Source organism: Amphiura filiformis, chromosome 9 (assembly GCF_039555335.1).
Source record: "Amphiura filiformis chromosome 9, Afil_fr2py, whole genome shotgun sequence".
Taxonomy (NCBI): domain Eukaryota; kingdom Metazoa; phylum Echinodermata; class Ophiuroidea; order Amphilepidida; family Amphiuridae; genus Amphiura; species Amphiura filiformis.
This window is the reverse complement of record NC_092636.1, coordinates 69,081,185-69,095,624: the sequence shown is the minus strand read 5'-3', so window position 1 is coordinate 69,095,624 and position 14,440 is coordinate 69,081,185. Positions and strand designations below refer to the sequence as shown.

Below are 14,440 nucleotides of genomic sequence, written 5' to 3'. Positions count from 1 at the left end.
CGTCATCAAACTCTTGGAGATGTGTGATGTGATCAAACAAAATCAATTTTCATTTTTCTTTTGCATTTATTATTTTTTCCATTTACTGTATTCACACAAAAAACCCTTTTTTTTGTAACATTTCTGGAAACATGATTATTTCTATAGTTTGTGGCTATGGGTTATTGTTGATGGTGCTTAGGTAAAACTTTGTGGTTCTCTGGTGAGCAGATCAGAAAGTACCAAAGTATGAAAACAAACTTGGGGGTATTTTGACTATTTTGCTGTATATTTGTGTGAATGTTATTAAATTTAGGTTCCTTGGTTAAGGTTTAATTTCTAGCTGTTCACATAAACAGGTGTGTTTAGAGCTAGTGCTGTAGGTTAGGGAAATATGAACCAAGTATGACAGGTGATAAGTACACAATATGAAATCTACTATGCCTTATCTTGTCATAGGGGCACTGCCCCTACCCAGGCCTTTGTCCACCTAAATATTGAAAACCTCTGAAATCACTTTATTTTTTTCTTAATAAGCTTGTTTGGAAAAGCTTGAGGTATTTGAATAAGGATATTAGCCCTCTTGCCAAAATATACACCCACAAACACAGAGAACAGTGAGAACAGTTATCAAATGTTCTCATCTTATGCCACAATTTATATTATTGTTCCTTAATAATAATAATATGGAAATTTATAACTCGCAAGAAAACTTCCTGTAAAACTTACCAGAAAACTTCCTGTAAAACTTACCAGAAAACTTCCTGTAAAATGGTAATATAATATAAAAGAACAAGGTGCGTGTGATATATTGTGAATACTATTGATAGGTAAAAGAACCTAAAAATTAATATCATAGTTTTAATTCTCTTGAACTTTTAACTTGAATAAGTGTTTTGAATGAAAATTAAATTATTATTTTTTAAATTATGAATTATTTTGGTGTTTTTTACTTCAGATATCTTGGGAAGTGAAACTCTGCTAGAATTTCTCACACTCATCCTATTGACAGGAAACTTCATGAATTCAGTAAGTATTTCATAATCTTACAGCATAGGACACATAAAATTAGTTTTTGGTTCTCATCCGGAGTATTTTCCTAAATTGATATTGGGAGGGATTTTTTTTTCATTGTGAAATTTAATATTGTTAGTAGTTTCGGTCTTTTCCAAAGTGCTTGAAGAAAACATGGAGTCCTCTTTTCTTGCTCTTTTTCAAATGTGAGTTTCTGAGGGATAAACCCCCTAGAGTACCACAAAAAGACTTGAAAGTGTTCTTTGTTCTCTAATAAACTTATTTATCTTATTTTTTCTTAAAGCATTCTGGGGAAGTGTTTGATTTTTTGTCAAAAATCTATTTTAAAAAAATCCCAAAAATTGAGACAGGATGGGACAAGAACCAAATAATTTATTTGATACGGAGCAAACACATATTAGTAAAGATCTACTGTTTTGAGAACATTCCTGCTTGGAGTATCAGAAAATTATTTTTGTTTTATTTTGAAAGGTGAAAGAAACATGTGTTATTCTTTCTGCAACAATATTGTGGGAAAGTAGTTTTATTTTGACAGATTTTTTTGACTTGAGTAGCAGAAGATTTGTTTTATTTTGAAAGGTGAAAGAAATTCTCCTTTTTACAACAATGTTTTGGGGAAATTGTTTCTTTCCGCAGGCATCTTGTTGAAGGGGTCTGTACATAGTAGTAGAGAGGCAATGTATGTTTAAATTCAACACAGATGAATGAAGCCCTGGGTACAGAACCTGTTTTATTAGTGAGGGAGAAATGAATGAAGCCTTGGGTACAGAACCTGTTTTATTAGTGAGGGAGAAATGAATGAAGCCTTGGGTACAGAACCTGTTTTATTAGTGAGGGAGAAATGAATGAAGCCTTGGGTACAGAACCTGTTTTATTAGTGAGGGAGAAATGAATGAAGCCTTGGGTACAGAACCTGTTTTATTAGTGAGGGAGAAATGAATGAAGCCTTGGGTACAGAACCTGTTTTATTAGTGAGGGAGAAATGAATGAAGCCTTGGGTACAGAACCTGTTTTATTAGTGAGGGAGAAATGAATGAAGCCTTGGGTACAGAACCTGTTTTATTAGTGAGGGAGAAATGAATGAAGCCTTGGGTACAGAACCTGTTTTATTAGTGAGGGAGAAATGAATGAAGCCTTGGGTACAGAACCTGTTTTATTAGTGAGGGAGAAATGAATGAAGCCTTGGGTACAGAACCTGTTTTATTAGTGAGGGAGAAATGAATGAAGCCTTGGGTACAGAACCTGTTTTATTAGTGAGGGAGAAATGAATGAAGCCTTGGGTACAGAACCTGTTTTATTAGTGAGGGAGAAATGAATGAAGCCTTGGGTACAGAACCTGTTTTATTAGTGAGGGAGAAATGAATGAAGCCTTGGGTACAGAACCTGTTTTATTAGTGAGGGAGAAATGAATGAAGCCTTGGGTACAGAACCTGTTTTATTAGTGAGGGAGAAATGAATGAAGCCTTGGGTACAGAACCTGTTTTATTAGTGAGGGAGAAATGAATGAAGCCCTGGGTACAGAACCTGTTTTATTAGTGAGGGAGAAATGAATGAAGCCTTGGGTACAGAACCTGTTTTATTAGTGAGGGAGAAATGAATGAAGCCTTGGGTACAGAACCTGTTTTATTAGTGAGGGAGAAATGAATGAAGCCTTGGGTACAGAACCTGTTTTATTAGAGAGGGAGAAATGAATGAAGCCTTGGGTACAGAACCTGTTTTATTAGTGAGGGAGAAATGAATGAAGCCTTGGGTACAGAACCTGTTTTATTAGTGAGGGAGAAATGAATGAAGCCTTGGGTACAGAACCTGTTTTATTAGTGAGGGAGAAATGAATGAAGCCTTGGGTACAGAACCTGTTTTATTAGTGAGGGAGAAATGAATGAAGCCTTGGGTACAGAACCTGTTTTATTAGTGAGGGAGAAATGAATGAAGCCTTGGGTACAGAACCTGTTTTATTAGTGAGGGAGAAATGAATGAAGCCTTGGGTACAGAACCTGTTTTATTAGTGAGGGAGAAATGAATGAAGCCCTGGGTACAGAACCTGTTTTATTAGTGAGGGAGAAATGAATGAAGCCTTGGGTACAGAACCTGTTTTATTAGTGAGGGAGAAATGAATGAAGCCTTGGGTACAGAACCTGTTTTATTAGTGAGGGAGAAATGAATGAAGCCTTGGGTACAGAACCTGTTTTATTAGTGAGGGAGAAATGAATGAAGCCTTGGGTACAGAACCTGTTTTATTAGTGAGGGAGAAATGAATGAAGCCTTGGGTACAGAACCTGTTTTATTAGTGAGGGAGAAATGAATGAAGCCTTGGGTACAGAACCTGTTTTATTAGTGAGGGAGAAATGAATGAAGCCTTGGGTACAGAACCTGTTTTATTAGTGAGGGAGAAATGAATGAAGCCTTGGGTACAGAACCTGTTTTATTAGTGAGGGAGAAATGAATGAAGCCTTGGGTACAGAACCTGTTTTATTAGTGAGGGAGAAATGAATGAAGCCTTGGGTACAGAACCTGTTTTATTAGTGAGGGAGAAATGAATGAAGCCCTGGGTACAGAACCTGTTTTATTAGTGAGGGAGAAATTTAAGAATATCAGTTACAGTTCAGTTCCAGTTTTGTTACAGATTAGGAGAAAAAGGATGCACCACATTTGTCATAAAAACTTGTTACATTTTATAGGGCTACTTGGTGGGGACTGATCATTAACAGAGGGGTGTCATGTGTGGCCATTTGTGACACGATCAAGGGAAATGAGTCGGATGTCGCTGATATTGATTTTGAGATATTGGCAAAGAAAGTGTTAAAATTCTTTTGTTTTATATTGTTTTCAGGGATTGATAAATTGACGTAACTTCAGGAAAAAAAAAAGTCGTATCAACATGGGGTTTTCAGTTACTAAAAGCTCTAAATGTCCTCTTTAGAAACATGTGTAAAACTGATATTCGACCAGAGTCAACATTTTTTATTGTGACTCATTCTCCTTCATCATGTCACATTTGTGATGATGCTTCCACTGCCACTAGGATATATCAAACCATTTGGCAGCCAACAATAACGGCACTGGTATGTCTACTTCCTAACAGCTCCCCATTTTACACATGGGTGGAGTGGGACAAGCAAGATAAAGTGTATTGCCCAAGGACACAACATGTTGGCCTACCAGGGTTTGAACTCACAACCTTGCACTCATGAGTCAAATGATCATTATACAATAATTTCCAATCAAAGATCATTATTTACTCCCAGATTTAATAAGACATAACATTTAACATTATTAATATTATACATCTTTGATGAAGAAAGTACCAGAAACTTTGCATTAACCATGCTTAACAAGTTATGATCCAATTTGCAAAGATATTTTACCATCCCAAATTAAAAGTAGTTTTAACTAATGAGCATTTGACTCGTGAGTGCAAGGTGGTGGGTTCAAACCCTGGTAGGCCAACATATTGTGTCCTTGGGCAACAATTTTTGTCTTGCTTATGAAAGTTTTACATCAATTTAATTGAGATTTCTCATCTTTTTCCAGGGTGGTTTTGCAGGCAATGCAGCTGGATTTAAGATATCTTCCTTGATGAAAATACCGGACACTAAGTCCAACAAACCTCGCATGAATCTCATGCATTTCATAGTGCAACTGGCAGAAGATAAAGACAAGAAATTACTGAATTTCCCCAATGAAATGAACAGTCTCAAAGCTGCAACAAGGTAAGATCAATTTCAAAATTCAAAATCAAAGATTTCTGCTCTTAATGCTCTGAATGTTAGCCATAGGCTTTGACATAAATAGTCCCAAGTTTTGAGATATTTTCTCAAAATATCAAGAGCTATCTTAAGAACCACTGAACCAATACTAGCATAGTTTGTACTCATTTTAATGCATTTTTCATGCTGATTCCAAATATGATCATGAAAATTTACAATTATGAAATTTTTGAATTGAAAAAAAAAAAGAAACTTGTTGTGGAGAGAGTTATTTACAGAAACCTTTATTCAAGGAGTTAGCACATCTGCAATTATAGCTGCCAGGTATCATATTTTTATGATATGTGTACAATAGAGAATGCAGACATTGTCTTATGAGCAGCTATTACAGATAGGGCCTTATTGCACTAACCCCTCATATCCATTTGTAGCTAAAGTTATATAAAACATAACCATGTACAAAGTACTCATATTTTATAGAAACTCAACGTTTCGAAACCTATTTGTCTGGTTTCCTAGTCATGAGTGATGACATGATCCAGCAACACTGGTGGTGTTTCTAGAAGATGTAGTGTTTCTAGAATTGTTCAAGATCAAATGTTCATAAATCCATGTAGCAGTGAGCCTGGTAGTAAACTACATAGTCTACATATCAAATGTGAGCAGTTAGTGATACCTGATAATATTTACAGCAAGATTATACCAAATGTTTTATATTTCAAAAAATCACAAGCTATGTAATTAATTTTTGCTCATTTCTGATTGACTGCTTGCTAAACAAAAAGAGCACAAAAGGCTCAGAATTGATCCTCACTGATGTTTCAAAACATTCAGTTATAATGATCGACTTTTAATGGCTTCTTTCTTTCTGGTTATCAATCGATCATTTGTCATCGGAAGTGAACCATTTTAACAAGAGCTTCTGTTTCAGAGCATAATACTAGTTATCGTAAATATGAACTTTTGATGGCTCCATTCTTTCCGGTTTATATCAATAGATCATTTATTCGCTAAATATGCGCTGCTTAAATGAGAATAAAACATTTTCTAACACGCTTGCGCCACATGTTATATACACAACATAAAAATCTGTTTACTGGGGAGTCGTCTTACCGCAGCAGCTAAGGCCTGCTCCCCATCATAAAAAAATCAGCGGAAGTAGCAGCCATGTTGGATTTGGGATCTTGGGATTTGAATCTGACGTTTTTTACGGGCTGTCCCACGATTTTCTGTTGACCGTATGCACTTGTCATCCTTGCTATCTGACACAAGGTCATCCTCCTCATATTCTTCTACAGCCAACCAGCCCGCCTTTGTATGCGAGACGAATTAGCTTATTTCTGTGTTTAATAATCACCACAGCCTGTTTCAGCACTTCTTTTGCTTTTCGACTTTATTCTTCTCATGAAATACACTTGCTTCTTCAACTTTATCTCCTACCTCAGTATTGAACCGTCATTGTTTCTTGTTGCTTTTATAATTGAATTCTGGTTCTGGCATTTGTAGCTTCTCCAAGTTTTCCCGGGTCAAAGAACTTTGATTCAATATCTCCTTGCAAAAACTATCCAGTTTGCCTTCAAAATATGATTTGAAGTTGTCTAACATTCCTGCGAATTTTTGTGTAGGCCCCGTAGGTTCTCTTGGCCCCTTGGCTAGGTCCCGAATCATCTTCGGACATAGTAATTAATAGCCAATGTACAGCTGACGGCCACAAATTGAACAAGCATACAAACACTAACAGGGACAAGACTCCGAACTGGTGTAGTTGTTATGAGCGAAAGACATCAAGTGACAACGCCTAGATTCTTCCCGAACCACCTTACATGCCTGAATGAACAAACTCTGAAACACTTTTGTCAATCGATAACAATTACGATATCAACAAACGCATACTCATGTATACTAGTACTTCATCTCAGTTTAGAAAATACATTTGTTATCAGAAGTGAACCAATTTTAACAAGAGCTCCTATTTCATAGTATAATAGTTATCATAATGCTGAAGTTTTATGGCTTCTCTTTTTGCGGTTATAAATAGATCATCATCAGAAGTGAACCAATTTGAACAAGAGATGCTATTTTAGAGCATAATAGTTATCGTAATTGTGAACGTTTGGTGACTTCTTTCTTTCCAGTTATCAATAGATCATTTGTCATCGGAAGTGAACCAACTTAACAAGAGCTTCTGTTTCAAAGCATTGTAGTTATTGTAATTATGAACTTTTGGTGACTTTTTTCTTTCAGTTTATCATTAAATCATTTGTCATCATAAGTGAACCAATTTAACAAGAGCTCCTGTTTCAAAGCATAAAAGCTACTGTAATTGTGAACTTTTGATGGCTTCTTTCTTTCAGGTTATCAATAGATCATTTGTCAGGTGAAGTGAACCAACTTAACAAGAGCTTACAAAAGATTGAGAAGCAACTGACCAATGCACCTGCTGATATCACAGAACAACTCCAAGACTTCCTAAAGGTATGTTAAGCCCTGAAGGTAGTTAGGCAACATTTAGTGATAGAAGTATAGGGGCTTCACAAAAAGGGCTGCTCAGTCTTTCTGCTCTTCTTTGGAAGATATTTTTAACAATATTGGGTGTTTCTATATTCACATCTTGTAATATTTGAACGCATACGTTTTCAAGATTTTGTACGCGTTGGACTATGAACTTTGGTTGGATTTGCAGGGGTCCGCAAAGTGGGTGAATGCATAAATATGTGTATGTTTTGTTATATCCCCACCACCAAAAAAAAAAGAAAGAAAAAGAAAAAGAAATCTACAATTATAAGTCTGCCCATACAATGCACCTTTTGAGAAGTTAGCCAGTGGTGGATCCAGAATTTTGAGGGGGGGGGGGGCATAGTCATGCAGTTATTTGCATATGCGTTCAGATTACTTGAATGCTGGACTCAATATTAATTGATTGGTGATGTTTGGGAAAGTCTATGTATTGCAAAATTTACCAAATGACTGTAAGACAGCTATAAGTCGGATACAAAAACAGATATATTCATTTTACTAGTCAATTTGAGATATTGGCAAATATAACCGCCCGGGTCAACCAGTCAAATACGGGTTCAAATATAAAGAAAATATTATGAAAAAATATGCTGCTTTTATAATCATATTTTCAGTAATTCACCTGATTTTAAGCAGGCAGTGGTGATGTTGGTTGCTTTAAAGCCACATAGTGACATTTGCTGAGAAGGACATCCTTAAGTTTAGTCAAATTCCTGATATTTTGCTTGAAAGAACTAACATATCCTGCAAAAATCATGCCTTTAGGTGCTGTATTTGTGACAAGATCCAAGATTTTTAATAAAATGACATGCCCATCTTATTCCCACGATCCAAATATTAGTCGACCACATGCAATGTTCATAACACCATGCACTGTACATAAACATCTCAAAAAAAGTAACGAACCCCCCTTAAATAATGACCATTATTCAAAAACAGGATTTTGTATTACAAATCTGTAAAATGCATTAAAAGCAGAATTTATTTCTGCACATTTTGACACCTCATTTGCAGCAATTGACTAAATATTGACGTCCCAGCGTACATTTAAATCAATGTAACCCAAGATTTGAAAGTTGCAGTAAATTGTATTGATTTTGTATTCAGCGTAATGGAAGGAAATCTGTGTAATAATATCTGACTGTTTTTTAATTGTAAAAATTTGTATGTAAGTGCAACTTTCAAATCTGGACCTCACTACATTAAATTGACCGGTGCTTTATTGTTTTCTGGGCTATCGTATCAAATGAGGTGTCAAAATGTGCAGAAATAAATTCTGCTTCCAATGCATTTTACAGATTTGTAATACAATAGCCCTTTTTGAATAATGGCCATTATTTAAGGGGGGTTAGTTACTTTTTTTTTAGATGTTTATTAAGTACATGACATGCAGGATGGTCATAACATATCAAAGGTCTAACCACAGTCACAACTGACGGAGTGACATGCATTGGCGACATTGATGGTGGAAGTTAATAAATATTTGCGATTTTCTTTGCTTTACTGCAGTAATTTGGCTCAAACTTAAAACAGGACATATCTGACAGTAAAATCTAACATTTTGTGGGAAAGAAATGCAAATCTATTTTGTATGGAAATGTTGCAATACAGCTTTAACTCAAAAAGTTTGAAAGCTTAAAAATGTGGTTTATCTGTTTTTACATCCAACTCATTTGACAAAATGGAATTTTTGATCACTTTCTCAGGATGCCCAGTCCGAAGTAGCAGGCCTACAAGATGGTTTGAAGAAGATAAATGAATTGTCCAATGAAGTCGCTGCATATTTCTTGGAGGATGCAGCCACATTTAAGCTTCAAGAGTTCTTGGGGATCTTCAAGACATTTGCTGAAAGAGTTAAACAGGCTCATGAGGTCAGTATTAGGGACATGCTAATCATTGCATTATCTATATTGCTGTGTGGGAAAGGTTGTATTGTACAATGTTCTTTTCCTTTTTAGCAACTATTAGTAGGCATGTCCACTAAAAATTGAAGTACTTTTAAATTGATTCAGACCTAACTTATTGGCTGGGAATTGATGAAAGAAACATTTTGGCGTTTAAATAATCTTAATCGGACGTTTCATTCCAGAGATATGGCCTTTTGAGTGTTACGGTTTTATATAGGGCTGCTAGAACATGTTAAAAAGTTAAAGTCCAAAAAGGATTACTAACAGAAAGTGCAATATATTTGCTTATAACAACATGAAAATAAGATCATCCTGAAAATGTAATCGATTTTGTTGACATACAACAAAAAATATAAGACCTCAAAACCCATGGTTTGTTTGGTGAAACCATAAGCATGATCATATATGGTCGCCATGGAAAATATCTCCATAGAGGAGATGAACAATAAGTGCATTATTTCAAATGAATGGCGGTAGTCTTAAACATTGTTCAATCTTTTACGGTCAGCACATTTTATCTTCAAAAATTATTATATTTCATCATGGCATAAGTTTGGTAATATTAATCACTACCAATTTTGAGAAATTTGCTCCAACTCAAAGGTTATCTTTAATACATTGAGCAATACACTGTGTGTGCATGGAAGCCATGATGGATAGCAACATTTCTTAACATCCTGTACATTTTGTCTTCAAAAATAGTTACATTTTATGACTATGTAAGTTTGCTTGTCTGATTCACTCCAAATTCGGAAATAATTGCGTTTGAACACCTGATGCACGGAATGGTGTCACTTTAACCTGTTGTAGTTCTCATCTCATTAAATTTTTCATTAAAAAAAGTTGATCTCTGCATGGAGGAAGGTCCTCTCTATTTACTGACCAATCAGGAAAAAGTTTGGTTAATGTTTTCCGTGGAATCAGGAATTTCTTGAAACACCCTGATATAGGCCTACATTTGGATCAAAAACAAGTATGTACGCCATTTAACAGGCCTGGGATTTCTTGTATCGATCAGTTTCTCCATAGACAATACGTGTGTGAGTGCACGCACACAGTAAATGAAAAATCGTTCTAGTGGAAACTGTATGGACAGTGGGCATCCCTACTATTAGAATGTCTAAAAACTTTATATATTAATTTTGGGGTATTCACAATATTATTACAATTTCATGTCCATTCATAAAAGAAAGAAGCATGCTGAGATCTCTAAAATAACAATATGAAATACAACAATGATAATAAAATTCACAGAAGGTAGCCTTTGAGTCAAGCAGTAATTTTTGCATACAGTTATTTTTGCAATTTGAAGTAGAGATACATTAAGGTATTTGCTATTTATGTGATTGTCCAATCCTGCCTATGTATTATAATATACACCTTGCGCAGATTGGCATTCCATTTACAAAATTTGTGAAAATGAAATCCTCACAAAAACTACCACTTATATAGTAATATATTCCTTAGATGATTTCATTTTAAATGTGTTTATATCCATTTTAGTATATAACAAATTACACTGTCCACATATGTCTAACAGGAAAATGAAAAGCGAATTGTCCAGGAGAAGAAAGCAGCTGAAAGGAAGAAGCAACGAGAAGCATTGGAGGCCAAGAGGAAAGCAGCAAAAGCAACTGGAAAGTCCGTCTTTGTCCCTCCACCTGGCGAAGAAGATGGAAATATTATTGATAACTTGCTTAGTGACATCAGAAAGGTATGGAGACCAGTGTTGAATTTAAGCTTAGGCAAAAAAAGCAACATATTAGTGCAATTACATAAGACAAAGATCATTGTGCTATTCCAGTTGAAATCCATACACCCTCTATGGAAAACTTGACCTTAATCTCCCACGCAGGGGGTGTAGATTTCAAATGGAGTCACCCATTGTTAAGTAATCCTCTTTAATATTCACACTCACTATGTGGACGATTAAGGGCATGTCTTCCATAGGGGGTGTATGGATTCCAACATGGAATGGCCCATTGCACTTTACATAAAGCTGCTGACCACTATGGCACAAGACACACCTTATAAGGTCAGTTACTGGCTATAGATTGCTTCATCACATTGGTTGTTTTTGCTGCGATTTGGCTGTTCCATTTAACTCCCTCTGACATGAAGGGGAAACTTACTGTTGCAATCAATGGGGGAAATCACAAAATATTCTATAAAATAAATACCTTTTGGAGAAACAACTCCAAAAGTTCAAATGTTTATCAGGGGAAATCAACTTCCTATAATTACAAAAGAAAGAGCAAATTCGTAATATCTATCCTGAGACAATTAACTGGAACTTAAAGGCCCTGTACAACCCTGACCGAGAGATTTTAGCATCTTTCAGTATTTCATTTTCATAAAAAACGTAGCGCAATGTGTAAAACACAAAGCCAATGGAAGCTAACAAAAATAGATTAGAGCAAGAATTAGCAAAATAAGATGTCTGTCATCTTATATCTTTTTCATTGCAGGGTTTCCCACTAAAGAGGACAACCATGTCAGACTCCGAGCCTCCATCAGACAATGCAAGAGCTGGAAATTTGAAGCGAAATGTCTCAAGAAGGTATCAGTCTCGTAGATCAGCAACGAAAAAATCCTCTTCCTCTATCAAGGGTAACGAGAGATCAGGAGGCAACGAAAGAATTGGATCGGACAATGTCTTCATACCTACTGTCATTGAGGAACATCCACCCACAGAAACCAAGGATAGAGCAGGTTCTGATAATGTCTTCCAATCACCCACGGTAACCACTCCAGAATCCCCAACCATAACCATTTCTCCTGATGTATCACCACCAGCCATAACTGGTAGTCAATCAAGTGATACCAGCCCAAGAGATGAAGAGAAGGCGGAGCAATTACGACGAGATGCGAATGGGAGTAAAAAGAAAAGGAAGAAAGGATTTTCTTTGCATGGCATGAAACTGCTTGGATCATTGAGAAAAAAAGAAGGGAGGACAAAGTCAGACTCAGATGGTTCTGTCATGATTGATGTCAGTGCTGCAAAACCAACTATTAATGGTATTGTAGAAATGGAAGAGGTTCCCAAACTTGATCTTGAAGGGGCAGGTGATGTTGACCTTGAGGTCAGTACTAAACCAGTTGAAGTCAGTACTAAACCAATTGAAGTCAGTACTAAACCAGTTGTAAATGGGATTGATTCAACTGTTGATGAAATTGATGCTGCAAAACCAGTTGTGGATGTCAAAATTAACGGCGATATCTCGGCAGAAGCAGGAACTGCACAGACTCCTTCATTAGATGTAGATGCATCACTAGAAACTCCGGCAGTTCATGTGGAACAGCCTTCTATAGGCACAGACGTAGTAACTAATGGACATGAGACTGCATCAGTGGTTGGTACTGCTGATATTGACACTGATATTAATCTGAAGCAACAAACTGACATTGACACTCCCAAGATTAATGGAACTGCAGCAGTTGAGATTCCAAGCCAAGTCAATGGCACCATCAACTTGGATGCAAAACTTGAAGTAAGTCAACCAACACTAGATATTCCCAATATTGACAATCAACAACTAACAGTAAACTCTGATACTGACATTGTTACGGATACAGATATCAATATACAACTTGAAGACAATGAACAACCTTCAGTTCCTTCTGTGACAGTCAATGATCAAAATGGAACAGGTAGTCTTGACACTTCCATCAATGCAGGTGGCAACTTGCAAGTTGAAGCTAAACCTGCCATGGTGCCTTCCATAAGTACCACTTCACCTGGGCAAACCACTGTTCGTATAGATGATTCCCACTGGAAGGATCAACCTGTTATACATCATCATATACCACCTGCAGATGACACTGAGTCCAGCAAGCAATCCATCTCTGGTGTTGATACTAGGGCAAGGACCAATGCCAACCTGGATATATCTAAAGATGCTCCAAGATCTCCTGGACTTGAAGTTCCATCAGAGCAGGTAATTTCTTTTTGTTTTGCTTTAATGATTTTATAATGCAATTAAACCATTTTGCTTTATACACATTTGTTTATCCATACAGCAGTCATTAGTCAAATGAATATTGATTTATCAGTATATTGCGGGTTTTAACTTTCAAAATTGCGTGGATGGTTAACTCTCTCTACTCGGGTGTCAAGACGACGGCACACAACAAGTTTCAAATGTGTCTTTAAAATTCAAAAAATTTCAGAATTGCAAATTGTCATGGCCATACTTGGAATCGGCATGAAATATGCATTAAAATTGGTTTAGTGGTTCTTAAAAGGGCATTTCGTGAGCCACAGCCTCATCCCCCCACTTTTCAAAAAAGTTGAGATTCTTATACCACTGGATATCTCTGGCTACATAATGTTTATGTACCAAATATTTCTTGCAGATGAATTCGTTTAGCAGCGCCAAATTTTAATTTCGTTCTGGTATACCAGAACGAAATTACAACAGTGGCCTATGGAGCAATGTAATACACATAATCATGCATAACTTGCAAACGCAAAATCGGAATCAACTGAAATTTTGGGAATAAGGTTTTTTGAATCTACTGAAAAATGTCATAAAAAGAGGATGCTAGGACCACAAAATCCTCCTTTAAGATAGCTCTTGATATTTTGAGAAAGTATCACAAAACTTGATCTGGCTAGCATGCAGTGCTTTCAGGAGGTGATTTAAATTAAACAAAATAGATAAATACACATTGTCCTCCTCAGGATGTTTGTGATAAAGTTAAATATTGAGTTTTAATGCTCTGCATGCTAGTCATATGCTTCAATAAAAAACGTCCAAGTTTGAGAAAGTTTCTAAAAGTATCAAGAGCCTCTGAACCATTACTACTAGACTTGCTTGTACTCATTTTAATGCATTTTTCATGCTGATTCCAAATATGGTTATGAAAATGTACAATTCTGAAATTTTCAATTAAATAAAATTGTCATCTGCAGTTGACACCAGCATTGTGAGCAAGGAGAGAGTTAACAGATCCACATGAGCAATACATCACTGTCTTGAGAAACTTTAGGAGAGCTTTTTGAAGAGAGGTTATTCTTGCTTGTCTCACACATCAAAACTTGATATTACTGTATAGTTGTACAAGAGGTACAACCATCTAAATACCATCTTTATATTTGTATTTGTGACCCAAAACAAGTGAATGAGGCTTCTTCTCTAATAGAAAATTTAAAAGGTCAATTATTTTCCTTTCAAAAGACAAATGATCAAAATTTGCATTATATCATTACAAGGGACACACATGCCACTTCAAAGGTTTCATTATTGAAATGTCATTTTTGTTCCAACACCTCCATGAATCTTCTCTTAAAGG

The 14,440-nt window shown here is 36.0% G+C and overlaps 1 protein-coding gene across 4 annotated transcripts in view; it reads left to right on the top strand.

Annotated features, from left to right (window-relative positions):
- LOC140161388 (inverted formin-2-like) overlaps positions 1 to 14,440 on the top strand; it is a 78,335-nt gene that overhangs the window by 52,351 nt on the left and 11,544 nt on the right. For all 4 annotated transcript variants that reach the window (XM_072184901.1, XM_072184900.1, XM_072184899.1 and 1 more), the window contains 6 exons: positions 938 to 1,008; positions 4,546 to 4,724; positions 7,076 to 7,196; positions 8,945 to 9,109; positions 10,686 to 10,859; positions 11,614 to 13,083. In XM_072184901.1, coding sequence (XP_072041002.1) covers positions 938 to 1,008; positions 4,546 to 4,724; positions 7,076 to 7,196; positions 8,945 to 9,109; positions 10,686 to 10,859; positions 11,614 to 13,083 — 2,180 coding nt within the window. The remainder of the gene's footprint in view (positions 1 to 937; positions 1,009 to 4,545; positions 4,725 to 7,075; positions 7,197 to 8,944; positions 9,110 to 10,685; positions 10,860 to 11,613; positions 13,084 to 14,440) is intronic.